Raw genomic sequence first — 20,135 nt, forward strand, 5'->3', positions numbered from 1 at the left:
AAAATCTATCATAAATGCAAAAACATGATTGGTTATTTGATCAAAATCAAACCTTCACGTAGCATTTCATTGTTAAAATCCAAAGTTTTGTCTGTTTCTATGGACCTGACATCAAATGAATCAACAATTAACAGTTGTATTTTTATTATGTAAAGTTAACAAAGATAGAAATAATAAATTATACACACACACACACACACAAGGCAATCACACACACACACATATATATATATATATATATATATATATATATATAAATACTGGCAATAAAAACAACAATGTATTACTCATTGTTACTTAGTTACTTAAAGCATTAATTAAATGTATCTAATGGGAACTTGTTGTAAAGTGTTACCATAATTTGAAATGAAACATTTCAAAATAAAAGCATCAGAATTATGGACCCCATTGCATTTTGTTGTAATGATCACTGTCACCCAAAAGCAGTCCGACTGTACTCCAGGGTCATATTAAACGAGTGTTAAGGGTTTGGTTTATGACCATCTAAATCAAATCCTAATTGCCAGGCCAAAGGACAATTATAATGGCGGTTATCCAAGAGGCTCCCTTCTCTTTGAAGAAATGGTACTCAGACAAAAGTCCCAATTACACCCAGTTTTCCTGGGGCGCGGAAACAGGCAACCTGTCCTCAAGACTGAAACGAGATCCCGTTCTGCTGGTAAGCCTACTGTTTTTTCACCTTTTTGTAGCTTCTATCTATCCATTGGGTCAGACACCCAGAGTGCGAAACTTACTTCAAAAACACTGTTAAATAGGTGAAGAGTCCCCCTTCAGATTCACACTGAAGGAGTCTGCTTTCAAAGACACACTAGAGGATCCTTTTGAAGAAGACGAGCGGCCCGAGGTTACTCATCCGTGGACTCAATGAATCCTTTCAGAGTGGGGTACTCATACACAGACAGACTCAACAAAAAGTGTTTGCTCACAAGAGGGTCCCCAGTGCAAGAAGACCGAGCCGTGCCATCACTCCACAACTGTCCATCATCTCAACATTTGCTTTCAAAGCGATTCAACAGGCCAGAAGAGAAAGAAACACTTGAAAATACAAACGATTTGATCTTCCTCGGTTGACTTATTCATGCAGATATAGACATATTAACATGATTTTTTGGTTACATGAGCATTAGATTGACAATCTTGACAACAAATCCTCATAATCTGCTTTTCTTGTACAGGAAATGTACAGAAGTGACACTCTGGAACAAAGGATCTTCTAGACTCCAACATTGTTGGAGTCTAGCGGGCCGAGCAGCTTGCATACAACTTCATGATTTAGAGCTTTTTTTTTTGTCCTCTCGTACTCGATGAAGGACTAAAACCCGAGGATATTTTTCCTCCTGCTTTTTGAGGAGCTGATGTTTCTTATAATTGTTCACTGAAGTGAATCAGCCTCCACAAAACACTGCAGCACATTGAGAGCCCTAGCAGAGGGCACAGGGAAGGTGACCAATTGGCAGTGAGAATGAACTTAATCCCCTAAGCTCTTGTCGGGGCTTGTCTTTGCTGTCCCTTCTTCCCTAGAAAAGACCCCGAATGTACAAAGCAACTCAAACAAGAGCTCCCACTCTGAGCCTTCTGAATGCTCATGAAAAAAAAAAAAAACTCCTGGTACATATCTGTGCATTTTGCCAACTGTTTGGGGAATGAGCTTGCAGCTGCATTTTCTTTCTGTCGGATTTGGAAGTGGCAACATTAGAAAACCAATGCTGGAAAAAATGGTCCAAACTTAACATACATCATTTCCACAAATACAGCTTTTGATTATTAACCTCAAAAGGTTTACCAAACTTGGGACATGTTTAAATATAGTTCCTCTATAATATTAGAACCCTGATTTATGCTTGTGTTACTTTATCAAAATCAGAAAACATGCATCAGAATAGACATTTATACACTTTAACTCTTATTTACAAAATATGCCTTACAAAAATTCAAATTTGCTACTTGTTAATAGGATCTAAAGTATGGTCATGCAGAATAAGGCATTAATATGTGCTTTATAAGTAATTATAAACAGACAATATTCTAATAATATGCATACAAGTTAATAGTGAGAGTTTGGTCCTTAAAATAAAATGTTACTGAAAATATATATTATCTAACATATATAAATTATTGTAACAAATATGTGGCATTTATGCATCTAATGGTAAAAAAAAAAAAAACTAGGTCATGGAAAGTGCCTCATATTGCCAAATCTCAGTCAAGTGTTTGATTTATAGGAACTTTCAAATATCTCAGAAATTTGTATTTTCCATGAAATCGGTGACATTTAATTGTTAGTATTCTCATAAAAGGGTTCAGTGTCTTACAACTTCATGAAAACCCCAGCTTCAGTTTTTAGTTACGCGGGAAAATGTCATTCAAAACCTTTTTTATAAGTCTCCTCCATTTCTCAAAAACTAAATCACATTCATATCATCAGACATCATGATGACAATAATTTACTTTTTTTTTATTATCCTAAATGGAACAATTATTTGCTACAAATATAACTAATATTTGACTGATTTGGACATAGAGAAGGATTATCTAAAAGGAAATGAGAGGCATCTCCTTCATGACAGCGTTACTTCAGAGGTGTCCTGTTAACAGCATGGATAATAAGATTACTCTTAAAGTCAAATCTTCCCAGAAGTCACTTGTGATTGACTGATCCTCAGCCAGGCCTACATGCTTGATCTTATAACCAAAAATAATCCTATTTTACTCAAACGGATTCCTTAACCGCATCTGAAGATTCAAGTCAACACCTCAAACCTATTTATATTAGTTCTACCCTAAACACATTATTTGACCACCAACAATCTTGATATTGATGCCTCTGCATTTATTAAGATCTCAGCAGCTAAAAACATAAAGACAATTCAAAATACTTAAGCACACATGAATTAAATTAATCAAAATGCGAGACTTTTTATGCAATAAACTATAAAAAAAATTATATAAAAAAATGGATGCATATCAAAGTATCCGATATTGACTGAAAACATGCCATAACAATAGAAAAACATTTTAGTATTAAATATAACAGGAAATTATACAGGAATAATATAGCAGTAAATAATTCATTACAGTAGCAGTGCTTCATATATGTATGATCTTCTTTAAAAATAGGGTTAAAAACAACTGATACTTTATTAATTGGAGAAACAATAAAAAATGTTATTAAAATACAAAAGAACAAAAAAAAAATCAGGGTGAGAACAGATTTATTTTGTTATGAATTCATAGAACTGTACATGCCTTTAATAAACGCCTGTAAAGAGGAGTGAAAATCAGCAGTAAAAAAAAAGCTTTAGATTGTCAGGACATCATGAGCTGTATCTATACTGCCCTCTACTGTTACTGTCAAAACTTCTGCTAATGTTCCTTCAAACACTTAGAAATATGAGAATAAACCAAATAGTCTATATAAATAAATTAATAAATATAATACACTGTATACGTCTAGATGAAGTGAAATGCACCCATACAGTAGTCATTTAATCAGTCTGCAGTTCAGGAATATCACTCTAAATGTTTTTTCTCTGCTGATAAGACCACTGATTATATGTTACAGACTGCATATGCTTTGCTTTACTTGCATTTCTAACTGTTATACAGAGAACAATGTTACTGAGCCAAGAAATGTGTTTTAAAAAACAGTTATGAAAGTGAGCTGAAATGTAATTTTACCTTTAGGTACAAATAATAGAATAAAATATCATGTGACATTTTTAAGAAAATTTTCGAGAGGTCGGTCAGTTTCAGTGTAACAAGTCACAAATGCACAAAACAGATTTATCCAATTCATACAAAATAATTTCTAGCACAGATTCACAGACTCATATTTTAATTTCACTGACTGCTTTGGCACAATACTTTATGTTATAAAAATGAAATCAATTTAATACTGGATTCTTACTAGCCAATTTCAGACAACACTCACACATGGGAATATATATATTAACAGTGATATCTAGTTCGAAAGCAAATTGCTCTTGAGATTGATTTGGTCTCGGAGCTCAGGTGAGGTTCTCACGCTGCTCTTCAGACTCTGGTTTCTTGCTGACATCGTGGAGAGTTCCTGTAACAGCAGTTCCTGTTGGGGGCTACATGATCTGTGGACCTGTGTTTACCTGGGACGCGTAGAGAGTCCTCCTGGCCCAAAGTGTCTATAGACTCGCCAGAGGATAAGAGAGAGTGAACAGGGTTTGATCCAACCATGCGTTCCAGGGAGAAGGCCTTCCTCTGTCCGAGGCTGACGGGCCGTGCTGGCACCTCCTGTGTCTCTGTGTGAGCACTGGACAGGAAGCTAGTTTCCAAAGACTTGAGCACCTGCAGACCGAAGTCGCCCACCTCCTCGTACAAAGGCTCCGAGCTTTCAATGCGCTCCTCAAACGAGTCCTGCTGCACCTTCATGGGCTGAGTAGGAAAAACAAAAAAGACAATGGGAAGACATACCAGTTGGTCAAAAAGATATCTGTAGGGCATTTCAAATCAAATCAGTTAACTGTACGGGCCGAAGCCTTTAAACCAATGAAAGGCCATCCACTACAGTCACTTTAACACAGTTCTGAAATAGTTTAGAAAAACTCTACAAAAAGATTGAATTCAAATCAAAACCACAGCAATATGATGATAAGAGAACCCAATGTTCAATAAATAAATCTAGGGATAATGATCATATTTAATTCTTATCAGAAATAATGAAATTTGAACCTTAAAAATAATAATAAAAAGATCAATAGTTATAACAGCAATATTTTATAATGATTATTATTGCTAATATGATTATTATTATTATTGTATACTATAATCATATTGTGTTTTATTATTATAATAATAGTTGTGGTATACAATAATAATAATGATAATTATTATTATTATTGCTTTTGTTGTTGTAGGACCTTATATATTTATGCAACTATATGAAGCAAGACTTTTTAAATGAATCTTAAAATATTACACACACTTTGTAATAATAAGTATTATTATTATTATTATATTCTTGTTTTATGACATTTGATTTTATTAACTATTAAATCAGCCCTAATATAGTGAATATACCATTACATAAACCTTATACTACACACTACTATAAAATAACTAAAGTATATTATTATAATTAAATTATTATTAAATAATGTTTTATCTTTGAATTTTCTTAATATATAAATGAGTGTGTATATATATATATATATATATATATATATATATATATATATATATATATATATATATATATATATATATATATAAACAAAATTAGTCATAAATATATTATAGTGAATATACTAGAATATACTATTATAAGAACCTTATAATAATAATTATCATTTTTTAGACTACTATTACTGTTATGCGTTTATTGTTATAATTGTTGTTGTTGAAGTATGACATTACATTTAAATTTACATAGAAAATAAACAACAATATATATATATATGTTATAATATTGTTTAATAAAGAAATAAATGAATACATGCATACATACTATCTACTATCTGCTATTTTACAACAGCTTTGAATGTAAAGCTCAACCAATCAGACCAAACTATGAAGCTATCGGTTTAGAAAATACAAGCATATGAGCTTGCGTACACAGATGTGTACATCCAAAGCAAATCAGTATCGTGAACGAAGATAATAAAACTAGATCTTAACCATACAGGTGTTAGGTTCTGAACACACTGGGGACTGTTATCTCATGAGAATACCTGACCTGTTAGATGTCTAATTAGATGATCTACCATTATGCGAACAAAAGAGGTATTTGTGGTTAGCGGGACATACGCAGAAAGGGATTCGACCCTCAACAATGTTCAAAACAAATTACTTCCTTTTTCTGAGTTGAAACTTTTGTCTCAGTATCAGAGAGACATCATCAAGATAATTGCCAGATTCATTGAGGACAAAAGCATGCAGCCCGCAGACAATTTGCTTGTGCAAGCTTTTGGGCCGGGATACACCAGAAGCTGTGTCTTTTCCCCTAAACACAAGAGGTGAAGCGAGCTCCCTGCCCTCCCTCAAGGCTACAGTTGCAGAACAATGCAGTAGAAGCTTTCTTCCTCCAAATGCATCCTGTCATATCAGGAAACCCTGCTTCCCAACAGGAATGGGGGGAAGGGCCGAGGAAGTCAAAGGGAATTCCTACATTAAGTATAGGCTTCTTTTTGTAAAACTCACTCCTGAATTTCTGAGCGCTTTTAGACGCAAAAGTCATTTGATACATTCCAAACCTCCTACTTTTACATTTTGACCAGCCACTGTAATCAGAGTAATTGTGACTGATTGTGTTGAAGAAATGGCAACAAAACTTGTATGCAAAGGTATGAAACTGAACATCAAAGGAATAGTTCACCCCAAAATGACAATTTGCTGAAAATGTATGCACCCTCAGACCATCCAAGATGAGCTTGTTTCTTCATCTGCATTATGTCACTTGCTCAGCGATGGATGCTCTGCAGTGAATGGGTGCCGTCAGAATTAGAGTCCGTACAGCTGATAAAAACATCACAATAATCCACAAGTAATCCACACCACTCCAGTCCATCGAACCTCCATGTCTTCTGAAGTCAAAATTTGTGTATTTGTAATAATAAATCCATAATTATAACTTTAAATGATCACTTCTGTCCAAAGTCTATAATCTATAATAACTCTTCCTCCAATGAAAAAGTCCACCTCCTATTCTCCTCTTACATCAAAATCCACCAAGATCTGTTTTGAGCTGCTTGTAAACTGTGTTTGATCTATGCATATTTCTCTCCCGATTCAGACAAGAATACTTTTTCACAGGAGAACGCAATGTTATGGATCGAGAACTAGTAATGATTTGAAGTTAAAAATGTTAAACACGCAGCTTTTTTTCACTTCACCAGATGTTAACTGATGGAGTGGAGTGGTGTGGATTATTGTGATGTTTTCATCAGCTGTTTGGACTCTCATTCTGACGGCACCCATTCACTGCAGAGGATTCATCGGTGAGCAAGTAAGTGACGTAATGCAAAATTTCTTCAAATTTACTCATCTACATCTTGGATTGCCTGGAGGTGAGTAAATATTCAGCAAATTTTAATTTTAGGTTAAACTATTCCTTTAAAGTAATTGTTATATAAAAAGCATTGGATTAATCTGCAGATACAAGAGAAATACTTACAAAGAACATTGAGAGAGCCCTTCTCGTGTGGAGCTTCCTCTGCAAAAATACACAGACAACAAGTTAAGTCTCAAAGCAAAGACCAAGTGAGCATTACATGCACTGAACCACTGGAGGACGCCTGTGTGTCGTACCAGAGTCTGATTGGCGGAGAGCATGGTGGAGTTGGTATTGCTCTCCTCTCCTCTGATGGGCACCAGAGGCATGGTGCCAAACTTCTGCTTGGAAATGTCAGAGGAAGAGTGCCGTCTCATCACAGGTGGACGCAAATCATCATTCTGAGGGAGGGATGTTAATGTTAAGACACAGCTCTGAAATGTCGATAAACGTTCAATTTAAAACATGCTGTACCTGTGCTTTTAGTAAATTCGTCATCCAGTCCCATAATTCAGTCTCACAGGAACAGCTGAGGTACCTGTGAGGTCAAGGAGAGTGATTACTGTTCACTATGTTGCTATACATAAGACACTTTCTATCAAGCTTGTGCAATGCATTGCAAAGTAATATATAATGCTTTTGAATGCATGCATACTTATGTCCTATAATACACACTATTACGGTCACACTTCAGTTTGGGGACTAATTCTATTAACTATGATTTTGCCTAAAACTCCAATTTTTCGGCAAGTTAATAGTCAGCAAGGTAGTTGTTAAGTTTTGGATTAAGGGCTTTAGAATATGGACATACAGAATAAAGCATTATTACGTGCTTTATAAGTACTAATAAACAGCCAGTATGCAAGTAATATGCATGCTAATTTTAATTGTGAGAACTGGAACTTATATACAGTATATAACATGTGTGTATATATAGATATGTGTGTGTGTATGTATATAATGTATGTATATAAAAACAACAACTTACAACTGGTGTTTGTCCAGCATCACTGTTAATCCCCATCTGCAAGGAAACATGTTTGTTATTTAAAGTTCCATCAAGTTCACTGTTGAAAAGAAGCGTATTGCTGGATGTGCATCTCACTTTGTAGGTGGTTTTAACTTCTTTCTGATCCCCATGTAAATCTTCAAGGTTTTCAGTTGCCACTCTTTCTCAGGTCTGTGGCTCTGTGATGTAGGAAAGATGCTTTTATTTTTAGTCTTCTCATTCATACAGAATCTTCTGACATGCTGTAAAGTAGAAGATGGTGGTGAACTCTATACATACTTTTTGTCCTTCAACAGGAGCAATCTGTGGTCTTTAATTTGAAATGATCGCTCCTGGAATTTGTTTCCTTGCAAGAGTTTGGGCGGCTCTTCCCGACACTTCAGCACTCCAGACTTCACTATCTCACTCTTATAAGCTGCAGCCCACAACACACAGATACAACAGACACAAGGTCAACAACAACACAGCTGTAGCATTTTGTACAACTTTGTAACGAGGTAAATCGTTTTTTTCTTTTTTTACATGTGACAAAATACGGCTTCAGTGATGTATAGTAATAGCTGTGTGTAGTAATAATTCAATGTGACAATGTGATATATTTTCTTTCCACTCTTTTTTTTTTTTTTTCAAAATTTTTGTATACTCTACTGTTCGCAAGTTTAGAGTTTTTTTTTTAAAGAAATTAACACTTTTATTTAGCAAGGATACATTAATAAATATTAAGCAAAAAATTATTAAAAAATATTTAAAATATTATTTTCAAAAGCTTTTCATTTAAGAAATGTTTTTCAGCAGCAAATCATCACATTAGATTGATTTCTGAAGGATCATGTGACACTGAAGGATTGAGTAATGATGCTGAAAATACAGCTTTGATCACAGGAATAAAATACATTTGAAAATAAATTTAAATGTGTTGTCTGGAACGTTAATAATATTTCACAATATTACTTTTTAAATGCATGCATAATAGAGCATACACTACATTATTTGAAAACAACAAAAATCTCAAACTTTTGAAAAGCATTGCAATTTTTATGCATTTTATTTCCTCAAGTTAGTGGAGAGACTAAATGGAATATTTGTACTTATAAACATTTTTGGATCGAATACTCAAGAAAATATTCAACACGTCACTATACTTTCTGAAAGTCATTTAATCTAATGAAATGAGAATGCATTCACCTGTGAAGATGTCAATAGCTTCTCCTCTAGGCACCTTCTTCACCACCAGATACGCCGAGCTGGGATCGGCCATTTTACACCACTGTAGCGCTTGCTCCAGAACCAACTCTTTGGGGTGAAGAGGTCGCTCTGCAGAAATGACATCCTGCATTTATCTATTGTTTCTCCCGGCCTTAAAAAACATTGCTTGCACTGCAGTGTCTGATAAACTTCAGTAGTGACTGAAGTGAAATTGTGTTGAATAGTGTGCATTTTGTTTTTACCAAGCTCTCCTTCCTCAATGGCCTCAAAGGTCATCCACACCTCTTTTTCCCCTGCAGGAATATTTCTCATATACAGCACCTGATTGGTCAGCTCCTCAGCACACATTGTGGGAGACACCTGTGGGAGAGTAATGGTTTGAGTCTGCCACCGTGTGGTACTGCTGTGCAACAGCAACATAAAATAAAAGTTTATGCTTTTTTTTCACAATATTATTTTATGTATGTTAGCTTTGAGGCCATCTATATGCTAGCATAATAATAAATGTTGAAATCAAATCCTGCCTAGGGATGTATATACGCATAATTTTATACACATTTTTGTGTTTCAGAAAATTGCATAAATATATATATATATATATATATTTCTTTTTTCTTTTTTTTTTTCAAATATGATTACTTACTTTCAAAGTGATGCAACAGTCTGGTAACTTTTCTTCTAAATATACTTCAATAATCAAGTCCCCTGCCTGTGAGAGCTGGAAGAAACATATGAAACTTATTCAAATATAATACTATATATAATTTTATTTTATTTTTTATTTTTTTTTACTCTACCTGTGTGTCTCTCCAGGTGGTTATCAAACTGATTTCCAGTTCAATCTGAGTTTGATGTTCTTCATCGATCTGACCAAACACAAAAAGTAAACCTTTAAAAAGCATCAAAATTATTCACATTTACACAAAACTGCATTCCACAAATTTTTTTTAAAAATGGTACTACTATGTTTTTTGTATTTTTATACCACTGGGGTTCTATAGCATTCAAAAATTTGCATGATATTCAGAATGAATTGATTAATTTGTTCCATGGTATTTATAAGTACTGTCCCTCTTCGCCATGATGCTGCTATACTTTTGCTATAATATCATGCAATGAAGTTATTCACTTACATCAAATATATACAAGTAGTTATCGATGAGGTCTTGTATGATTTTAACCTCATGTTCCCCTTTTCCATCAGTCTGAAACAGGCTGGGAGCGAAAAGCAGGGACAGGTTCTTAGTGCACATCTGATTGAGATCAGCACACTTCTGCACCCTAAGAGAGAGAGAGAGAGAGAGAGAGAGGAAGAGAAAGACATGTGAGAGCTGCTAGAAATGAACACAGACCAGACGTGGCTGAAGCAGATTCAGAAGAAAGACTCACCTGAAGAGATGACTGATGAGAGCTCCTAAAGTCGTTCTGTTGACCCGAGGTAACCCTCGAATCAGCTCTTTGTATCGGTCCAAACGCTGTGGCTTTTGAGGGATCTCTGCATGTAGTATGAGAAATCACTGAGACAACTCAAACTAGGCAAAATCCAGTATGTTTGTTGTCAGTTATACAAATGTTCTGGGTTGTTCAAAACTTCATGTTTATGGTTGTAAAATCCACTTTTTTTAATATGCATTTAATAAGCATTTATATGCATTTAATAAGACATGTACAGTGTGAATCTTACTGTATTACTCTTAAACCACTTAAAATTACTCTGTAAAATTAACTGAAGAAAAGTTTGCAAACAAGTTGTCTAATTTGTCTTTTTCGGGTATCTGTTTGTGTTACCGATGCAATTTTTGTACTTTCAAAAATTATGCAATTTTATTAATTCATCACATTGACTGTGATTGTGGTTATGAATATATTACAGTATTTTGTTTTAACAAAAAAATGCACTACCATTTCAAAAGTTTGAGGTGAGGATGCATTGAATTTATCAAAAATAACAGTAAAGACTTTTATAATGTTATAAAAGATTTGTAAATTCAGGAAAACATTACTTTTTAAAATGTATCCAAATAGAAAATTCTAATTCTAATAAAACGTCACAGAATTATTGGTTTTTACTGTATTTTGATCAAATAAATGCAGCTTTGGTGAGCATAAGAGACTTTCACATAAAAACTCCAAACTTTGGAATGCTAGTTTATGTATTCTATCAAAACTATTGTTTGCAATCTTAAGCATGCAACAGATGCGTAGACATTATGCAGAAAACAACCCACAATTTTTAAATGGCATTTCAAAGAAAGTGTACGGTACTAACTGGCAGCTTCCTTCCAGAAGGGGTGGAGATCTGCCATGAATATAGGATCATCAATCTCCCGAAAGAACCTTTTCAGTACATCCGTCACGTCCTCGATGAAGTTATCTCCAATACGGAGTTTCACATTGCGGGCGTCCTTACGAAACTCCTCCATCAAAAGCTTGATTCTGGACTTGGCACCATTTTTCCTGTATATCCCCTCATGGCCCAGACCTGTGTAAGAGAGAGCATTTGGACTTCAATGTTAATTCATTTAATAATTATTTAGGCCGGGTGGAATGTCTTCAGTACAAAGCACAGGGATTTCTCACCATACTGAGTTATAAAGGCAATGCAGCTGTCGACGATGATGGGGATGTCATTTCTGCTGAGCTGCTGGTCTTTCAGGGTGTTTCCTTTCCCTCCCGCTGCCTTCTGAATGTCTGCGTACCACAGGGAGAAATCGGTCCTGCCCATGCCCCGCAGATGCAGAGTCCTGCAAACAGACGCATTATATTTTGTTCACAGAATAATGGGACTTTTTCTTTGTTGTAATGAAATGCAATCATTTGCAATAAGAACATGGAGGTGTATTAAAGGAATAGTTCACCCCAAAATGAAAATTTGTTGAAAATGTTCTCACCCTCAGGCCAAGATGAGAGTTTGTTTCTTCATTTTGGAAAGTTAGTATTACATCACTTGCTGCAGTGAATGGGTGCCGTCAGAAATAGAGTCCAAACAGCTGATAAAAACATCACAATAATCCACACCTCTCCAGTCCATCAGTTAACATCTTATGAAGTGAAATGAAATAAAACCATAAAGGTGTTTTAACTTTAACCCACTGATGCATTTGTTTAAAACTGTTTTCACTTCTATGCATATTTCTCTCCCGAATTATGGATTCTAGCCGGATACAACGGTTTGAAGTTAAAAACATCTTAATGATGGATTTGTTGAACAAACACAGTTTTTTGCTTCACAATTGATGGATTGGAATGGTTTGGATTACTGTGATGTTTTTATCAGCTGTTTGGACTCTCATTCTGACGGCACCCATTCACTGCAGAGCATCCTCTGGTGAGCAAATTATGGAATGCAAAATTTCTCCAAATCTGTTCTGATGAAGAAAATTACTTCATCTTGAACGGCCTTATGGTATTTTTTAAGCAAAATACATTTTTGGGGAGAGCTATTCCTTTAAGAAAGCAAACAGGTTTCATTTTGGCTTAAACATACACATTAATAGAAGTCAAAGACCCACCTTCCTTTCTCAACAAGAACCAGGATGTCCTTCTTCTCATGGTTCTCTGATTCCGATGCAATGCCTTGATTTTTAACCCAAGACAAAGACTGATAAGTACATAGCTCATTTATTAATCCCTGAGGGTATATTTAGCAGCTGTTTCACAGTGATTGAGCTAACGGACTCACTGAGCTCCTGTAGGCGTTTCAGGTTTATAATATCCTCTGCGGCTCCATCATTTCCAGGGCATATGAACAGGTTGGACTTCTGCAGAACAAAGAAGCCTTCTTTCCACTGCTGTGGGTCTAGCATGGCCTTGTAGTGCAGGACGCCCACGCGCTCGAACTCTCGCGCCAGCAGACAGTGACAGCTGAGAGGTGTGGTGGCCTTCCAGAGATCAAAAGCCAGGTCAGAACCAATGCACTGATGTGACAAGCTATTTCCCGTCTACACAGAGAACAGCGTTACTGATTAATATTTACCTTCCCTATTGCTCTCGCCCAACTGTGCAACGCATCTGGAGTCTCCAAGCCAAACTGCATCAGTTTATCAGATGTTAGGTACAGTTCAAATGTGTATCGAAATCTGAGAGGAACAATGAAGAATCATATTGTTATGTTATGATTAAGATACTATGACTTATGTGACCCTGATATTAAGTAAAGATTGTGTTCCATGAAGATATTTTGTACATTTCCTACAATAAATATATCAAAACTTAATTTTTGATAAATAATATGCATTACTAATAAATTCATTTGCATAGATTTAAAGGGGATTTTCTCAGTATTTAGAATTTTTGCACGCTCAGATTCCAGATTTTCAAATAGTTGTATCTCGGCCAAATATTATCCTATCCTAACAAACCATAAATGAATGGAAAGATTATTGATCCAGCTTTTAGATGATGGTTTTGTGGTCCTGGGTCACATATGTCCTATAGGATGTTGGGTTATTCACTGAAACCCACTTGTCAATAAAGCCGCTGTTGTTGCTGGAGTCTGGTCGGCTAACTCCTAAACAGATGATGTCTTTCACATCGATCTTCATACTGGGCTCATGACATCTGTCAGACTCATAGAAGAGAATGGACTTCTCCACCGAACACCAGTACTTCTGAAAATCTGCTGAATAAATCAAATCAAACATGTAATTAAAGAAAACACACACACACACACACACACACAAAAACAATCAAACTACAGTGCTGTTTCGTATCAGATGTCAGTATAAAGTCCAAGACCGCTGATGTTTTGAACTGAGCAGTAATCAGATGCTCATGTTTTACACTCGTCTGAATGTAGTTTTACAGTCTCTTTTAAGGTCACTAAGGCTGTATTTATTTTGTTAAAAAAAAGTAATATTGTGGAATATTATTAGAATTTAAAATCACTGCTTTCTATTTGAATATATTTTCAAATGTAATTTATTCATGTAATGTGCAGCTGAATTTTCAGCATCATTACTCTAGTCTTCAGCGTCACATAATCATTCGAATATGCTGATTTACTATTGAAGAAACATTTCTGGTCATTAACAATGTTGAAAACATTTGCTTACATTTTTGGTGGAAACCATGATACATTTTTATAGGATTTTTTGATGAACAGAAAGTTTAAAGAACAGTTTTTAGTGTCACTTTCGATCAACTGAATGCATTTTAAACATTTCTTAAAAAAATTATTATTGAACCCCAACTTTTGAATGCATTTTAATTTTGTAATGTTTTTTAGGTAAAATACCCATTTCATTTAATAAATACACAATCTGATGAGCAGTTAATTGTAAAAGTAATGCATTACAAAACTGCATTACTCCATAAAAAGCATTCATTGCATTGATTGGAAAGTAATGTTACTTTTTATCACCCGGGATGGGAATGCTTATTGTTTTTTAATAACAAAAAACACAATAGTTAATTTTTTACTTAACATAGAGACGGAAGAGATATCAGTTAATAAATGGGAAAAAAGTACTTGTGTTACTTATTTGTCAATTTAATTTACTTAATTTAAAAGTAGTGTGTTACTTTACTAGTTACTTGAAAAAGTAATCTGATTACATAACTTGTAATGCATTTCCATGCAGGAGTATGAAGTAGTTCTGAGTAGCTTTATTTTTACTGAAGAGGTTCATTCTGCTCCTAAAGTCGCCTACCGTCTCTGGTTCTGCGGGATAATGTCCCTTTGTTCAAGGAGCTTGACTTGTAGAGGTAGCCGGAGTACAGGACGGGCTGCATGATCTCATCATAGACACAGGAATCTGAATCCAGAAAACTACGATAAGATACTTCACACCTCACTTTAGGATGACATATCCACCACAGTGTGTAATTGTATTGTTGTTGTAGTACAGAGAAACAAGAGAGTTGCAAAAACATCAATACATTTTTTTTTTCATAATGTTCAAGATGTTGAATTTTAAAGGAACTGTGATTGAGTTTATTTTTCCCGTTTCCGACATGGTGCCTGTCAAATGAAATATTCCCCTTTAAGCAACATGTCTGTAGTGAAGTACTGGATCATACCTGCTGACTGTGTGTATGAGTAATGCGGGGATGCACGCTTATCGTTTCCGTTAGCGTCAGCGAGTCGCACGGCCTCGGCCTCCGCAAAAATCTGAGTGACTGTCTTCAGCAGGTTCTGCTCAGTCACAGCGGTGCACAGCGCCTGCAGGGTGACCACACACACACACAAACGTATACACACTTCAACAAATGCATCGCTAATTGCATATTTTGCCAAAGGACATTAAAAGCTTCTTCCCGAAGTCCTTCTATTCATTGCAGTCTTTTATTATCGCTCTTAATTATTTTCAATTCACGACACAGCCATCGGCTTATTCAGGGGTTCATAGGTAGCCTGGACACACAAATGATAGCCTTGGTAAAGTCCTGAGAATGAATAATACACACTAATCTTGGCTTGACCGCTGGCATAATACTTAGATGGCTCTAGCTATATTAAGACGGGATGTCCTCACTGGCCCAGCGCAGACTGATCTAAAAGTTTTCTTTTGAAGCAAAGCTGTTACTCCTGCGATAGTGCATCGCACTTCTCATTTGAGGAAGTATTCAGGGTATTTCAAAATTAAGTGTGTTGCAGAAGAGAAAAGGGAAATGCATTTATTGAGCAAAGGTGCTAAAAGTTATTTGGCTCTGAAGATAACTGAGAGCAATATTAACTCATCATTATCAAAGCGAAAGGATTATATACATCTTCACAAGGTTTCCACAAAGGTTTCAGTCAGTGTTATCTGTTAGCAAGAATATAAAGTTCCCAGATTTTTAAAACAATGCATTCCCTTGACGTTTCCATGACCTTTCATGACGACTGAGCATTACTGAGAATAAAAGTCATGGGTATGGTGATTATATGTTAATTACATTTAATAATAATTAGTAGTAGTAGTAGTAGTAATAATATTATTCAAGTTTTAGATTATTATTTTATTTATTTTAATTGTGCATTTTCAAAATAATAATATTAGTAATAATAACAATATTAATAGTTATTATAATTAACTTATTTATTCTTTATTTTACCACCTATGTTATTGTGCATTTAAAACTAATAAAGTAATAATTAGTAGTATTAAATAATTGGGCATTATATATATATATATATATATATATATACCAGATTATTATTTTACTTCCATAAATCTTCCAGGCCTGAAAACTCAATTTTAAAATTCCCTGATATTTTTTATTGTTATTTTTTTTACTGTGTGATTTAAAATGAAACACAACACTTCTGAAGCATTTTTATTTTATTTACTACTGTATTTTGAAATCTATAAATAATCTTAAATAATTAATGAAAAATCTTAATGCCTGTTACACAAGTTATCACTGGTTTGCATGATCTGTCCCCTGTAGCTGTAAAAGGCTTATCTTTTACCTTAAGAAGTTCCTCTTGAGTGCTAAATCTGGGTTGAGGGTGGCGATATCTGCCTTCTCTGTATTTGTGTGTGATAAACTCTCTCCGCTGCTCTGGTGAGACATCACAGTCCAGCTCCTCAGTCACAGGAAGTCTGGCCGCCCAGAACTCATTGGCTCTATCATTGCCAAGCATTATGAAGAGCTAGAACACATAAACATAATGCCCCATTTGTAAAAGACCTTGTGGAAAAATCACAGGAATCCTGATAACTGGAATATAAGTTTGCAAAAAACAAAACAAAAAAAAACTCAGACCCCACGGCAACCCCTACCTGGACGATCTCATTGCTCCACACGCTGGTGTCTAGTTTCAGACTCTGCACTTTCGACACCATTGTGCCGAGACCTCGATGCTGGCCTGTAGGCAGACAGAACAAAAGAGGCACCACATCACTCTCCACGCACCATTCATTCGGCTTGTCCCACTAAGACTTCCTGATACGGTGCCTCTGAGCCACTTTTATCTGTAGTGTACGGACCTCACATGAACTCTTAAATGAGCTTAGAAACTCTCAGCACCATCAGTATCAACCAAGACTCAACACTGCCATAAACCATGCAAGCTAGTGACTATTTGGAAAAGGGAAAAACAATTTCTGGTCTAATTCACAATTTAAAATGCTGAACGTCATCGAGGTGATAAGTGACCGCCACACACCTGCACAGTTCTTGCAGATGACCACACACAGATTGATGGATGCCCAGTCCGGATTGATGGCTTTGCAGTCTGCGCAGATCTTGTTGGACCTGTTGGACCAGATCTTCTCCGCCACCTCGTAATCAGATAGTGTTTCTGCTATAGACTCCTGCAGGGCCTCCATCCATTCCCTCTTCTCTCGCTCTGACTCTGCTGTGAAGCTGCATGGATGCACACAACCCTCTTAATGCCTATTAAATGTCTCTGGTCTGGCATGCTTACTTTGTGGGAACAGACCTCTTTATGACTTCTCTACTTTCTTTAAGTGTGTAGTTAAATTTAGACTTTATTTCAATAACGTCTATGTGTGTGTGTTTGTGTGTGTGTAAATGTCTTTCTATACTGGTGGGGACTTAAAACCTGATAGAAAAGACAGTTCATACAGTATAAATCCATTACGCTTATAAAGAGTGCCCACAAGGATAGTAAACCAGACTGTGTGTGTGTGTGTGTGTGTGTGTGTGTGTATGTGTGTGTGTGCGTGTGCATGTATTACAAAATATACACTAGCCTTCAAATGTTTAGGGTCTGTAAATGTTTTTTCCCCCAATAAATGAGTACTTTTATTCAGCATGGACACATTAAATTGATCAAAATGATAGTTAAGACATTCATACAAAAAAAAGGACAATTCCAAATAAATCCTGTTCTTTTGAACACTCTGTTCATCAAAGAGTGCTGATAAAACTGTATCAGGGATGCCTCAGAAATACTACGCTGCACAGCTGTTTCCAACACTGACAACAATAAGAAATGTTTCTTGAGCGGCAGTAATAGCCGCAGAAAATGTAGCTTAGTCATCACAGAAATTAATACAATCTTCAGAAATCAATTTTCAAATAAATAGGCATAAGAGATTAAAAAAAATCTCAACCTTATAAAAGGTAGCATATAAAAAAAAACCTTTAACCATAATTACAGTTTTTATTTTAAAATACAGAACTATATTAAATATTATCTATTTTTAAATCACCATATTTGTTTTTGTCTTTTATTTGAGAATTCAAGTCGTGTGATATGACTTGTTTTTAAAGAAATTGCCTTATTGACCAATTCTTTTTTCTTGTTTTAAACCAAGGGCTATGAAAAATAAACTCAGCTCTAGATACATTTATAAATTGGAAATCATCAAATCACCGATTAAACAAAGTTTTAGCAGAGTTGGAAATGACTTAAAAGGGTACACTCGTACAAGCTGCTTAACAGAAGCATAGCGTGACTTGAACGGTTTACCTGAAGGTTTTATAAGGTGTAATGAGATCAAAGCTCTTGCCCTTCCCATCACGAATCGTAGCACCTCTGGCCTCAATTACAGTAATTCCAAGTCCATTTTTAAAGCACTGCAGAACACATATCACAAAGAGTCAGCCTTAAACCTCCATGACGCATATAATTTAAGACTATTTTTGAATGAATTGCACATATGCTATTAGAAGTTTAAAAAACTCATCAAATGGCATCACACTGAGAGAAGAAAGAGGCAAAGTAAATCATTAGTACTAAATCTAGCGTAGTATGGCTATAACGTGATTAACTAATCACCTGCTCATTCTTGTACAACCAGATCTGCTCCATCATAATAGCTGTGTAGATCTTTGACTTGGTTCCTTTGAGCTCCAGGAAGCTGCTCTTTTGGCAGTGACTGCCGGGGCCAAAACGTGGGCGGCCGAAAACCAGCTGTTCTTTGACCCGCTCCTGCAACGTGCTGCACCATGTGCTCCTCTGAACTATGAAAAGAAATAAAGTGAGATCAGAAGGTTTCTTTTGAACAAATAAAATTTTTAATAAGACACTTTTCTAAACATGGAATATTGAGCCAAAATTAAATGCTTTAAGATTCCAGGTTATGTCAATGATATATTATCTGCCATGAAATATATATATTTGATATATTTAATCATGGGTTTCAATTGCCAGGGAATGCATGAACTTTTAACCTAAATGCAATGCAAAGTCGCTTTTAAGCATCAAATGCATAAATGTTAATTTAGAAAAATGTAGTTATCTGCTAAAAATGCTGTGCTTACCATCATTATCAGCTCTGAAGACAAATGTCCTGTGACTTGTGACAACCTCAAATTTATTGTCTTTGGCTACGCGGACCATCTGTATGGCAGCTAAGGGGATCACACCTTTGGGATAAGCATCCTGAGGAAAAAACACCATTTGTGTTAGGAATAACAGTGTTTCAACTTACGTGACGTCTGCAGGAAAACGCAAGTGAATGTAGGAATGCTTTGGATTCTGAAGGTCTTCAGGAAGCCTGAAGTGCTTAAAGGGGTTATATATCATCATATATCATGATGAATCGGTTGATTGTACTATGAAAACACCCTGCAGTGTAACTTTGGGAACACAAACATCCTGCCCAGCCCAAAAAGACTAACTTGCAAACCTTAAATGACTAAATAGTGTAACATAACATTTCCCAGACCAGCTGTGCTGAAAGGTTCAACACACACGTGAATTTGGTTGTCGATTAGCATCAACTATTGTTTGTGCAATATGCTTTTCATTCAGCCCAATGGATATTAATTTCACTCTTTGTATGAATAGACCATTCACCAGTGATTTGTCAAGATTTCTTGTATTGCATTTGGTGTGAAAGGGCCTTTACATGTCAACAGCATCTATTCAGTGTTGTTCACCTGTTTAACACACTATTCAATGTTCACAATATGGCAGAGCTACAGATCTGCCCAAACACATGCAAAGATGGGATTTATGCCAAAGCAATGGAAAGA

General features: G+C 35.6%; 1 protein-coding gene across 3 annotated transcripts in view; it reads right to left on the reverse strand.

Annotated features, from left to right (window-relative positions):
• Positions 1-3,216: 3,216 nt before the first annotated feature.
• LOC113057804 (arf-GAP with Rho-GAP domain, ANK repeat and PH domain-containing protein 3-like) overlaps positions 3,217-20,135 on the reverse strand; it is a 31,675-nt gene continuing 14,756 nt past the window's right edge. The window contains exons 8-34 of one of the 3 annotated variants that reach the window (XM_026225325.1): positions 19,419-19,539; positions 18,934-19,118; positions 18,625-18,731; positions 17,353-17,552; positions 16,967-17,052; positions 16,654-16,836; positions 15,279-15,420; positions 14,909-15,013; positions 13,722-13,875; positions 13,234-13,336; positions 12,940-13,138; positions 12,770-12,833; positions 11,838-12,001; positions 11,527-11,739; positions 10,647-10,752; positions 10,391-10,538; positions 10,055-10,123; positions 9,901-9,975; positions 9,500-9,617; positions 9,237-9,365; positions 8,327-8,466; positions 8,148-8,230; positions 8,031-8,066; positions 7,517-7,580; positions 7,300-7,443; positions 7,166-7,204; positions 3,217-4,428 (exon numbers count right to left, since the gene is read on the reverse strand). In XM_026225325.1, coding sequence (XP_026081110.1) covers positions 4,054-4,428; positions 7,166-7,204; positions 7,300-7,443; positions 7,517-7,580; positions 8,031-8,066; positions 8,148-8,230; positions 8,327-8,466; positions 9,237-9,365; positions 9,500-9,617; positions 9,901-9,975; positions 10,055-10,123; positions 10,391-10,538; positions 10,647-10,752; positions 11,527-11,739; positions 11,838-12,001; positions 12,770-12,833; positions 12,940-13,138; positions 13,234-13,336; positions 13,722-13,875; positions 14,909-15,013; positions 15,279-15,420; positions 16,654-16,836; positions 16,967-17,052; positions 17,353-17,552; positions 18,625-18,731; positions 18,934-19,118; positions 19,419-19,539 — 3,552 coding nt within the window. In that variant the 3' untranslated portion in view covers positions 3,217-4,053. Of the gene's footprint in view, positions 4,429-7,165; positions 7,205-7,299; positions 7,444-7,516; positions 7,581-8,030; positions 8,067-8,147; positions 8,231-8,326; positions 8,467-9,236; positions 9,366-9,499; positions 9,618-9,900; positions 9,976-10,054; positions 10,124-10,390; positions 10,539-10,646; positions 10,753-11,526; positions 11,740-11,837; positions 12,002-12,769; positions 12,834-12,939; positions 13,139-13,233; positions 13,337-13,721; positions 13,879-14,908; positions 15,014-15,278; positions 15,421-16,653; positions 16,837-16,966; positions 17,053-17,352; positions 17,553-18,624; positions 18,732-18,933; positions 19,119-19,418; positions 19,540-20,135 lie in introns of those variants that run through there. The other 2 variants (XR_003277889.1, XR_003277888.1) reach the window with 2 other exon arrangements.

The sequence above is a fragment of the Carassius auratus genome, chromosome 39 (genome assembly GCF_003368295.1).
Source record: "Carassius auratus strain Wakin chromosome 39, ASM336829v1, whole genome shotgun sequence".
In the NCBI taxonomy this organism is placed as follows: Eukaryota; Metazoa; Chordata; class Actinopteri; order Cypriniformes; family Cyprinidae; genus Carassius; species Carassius auratus.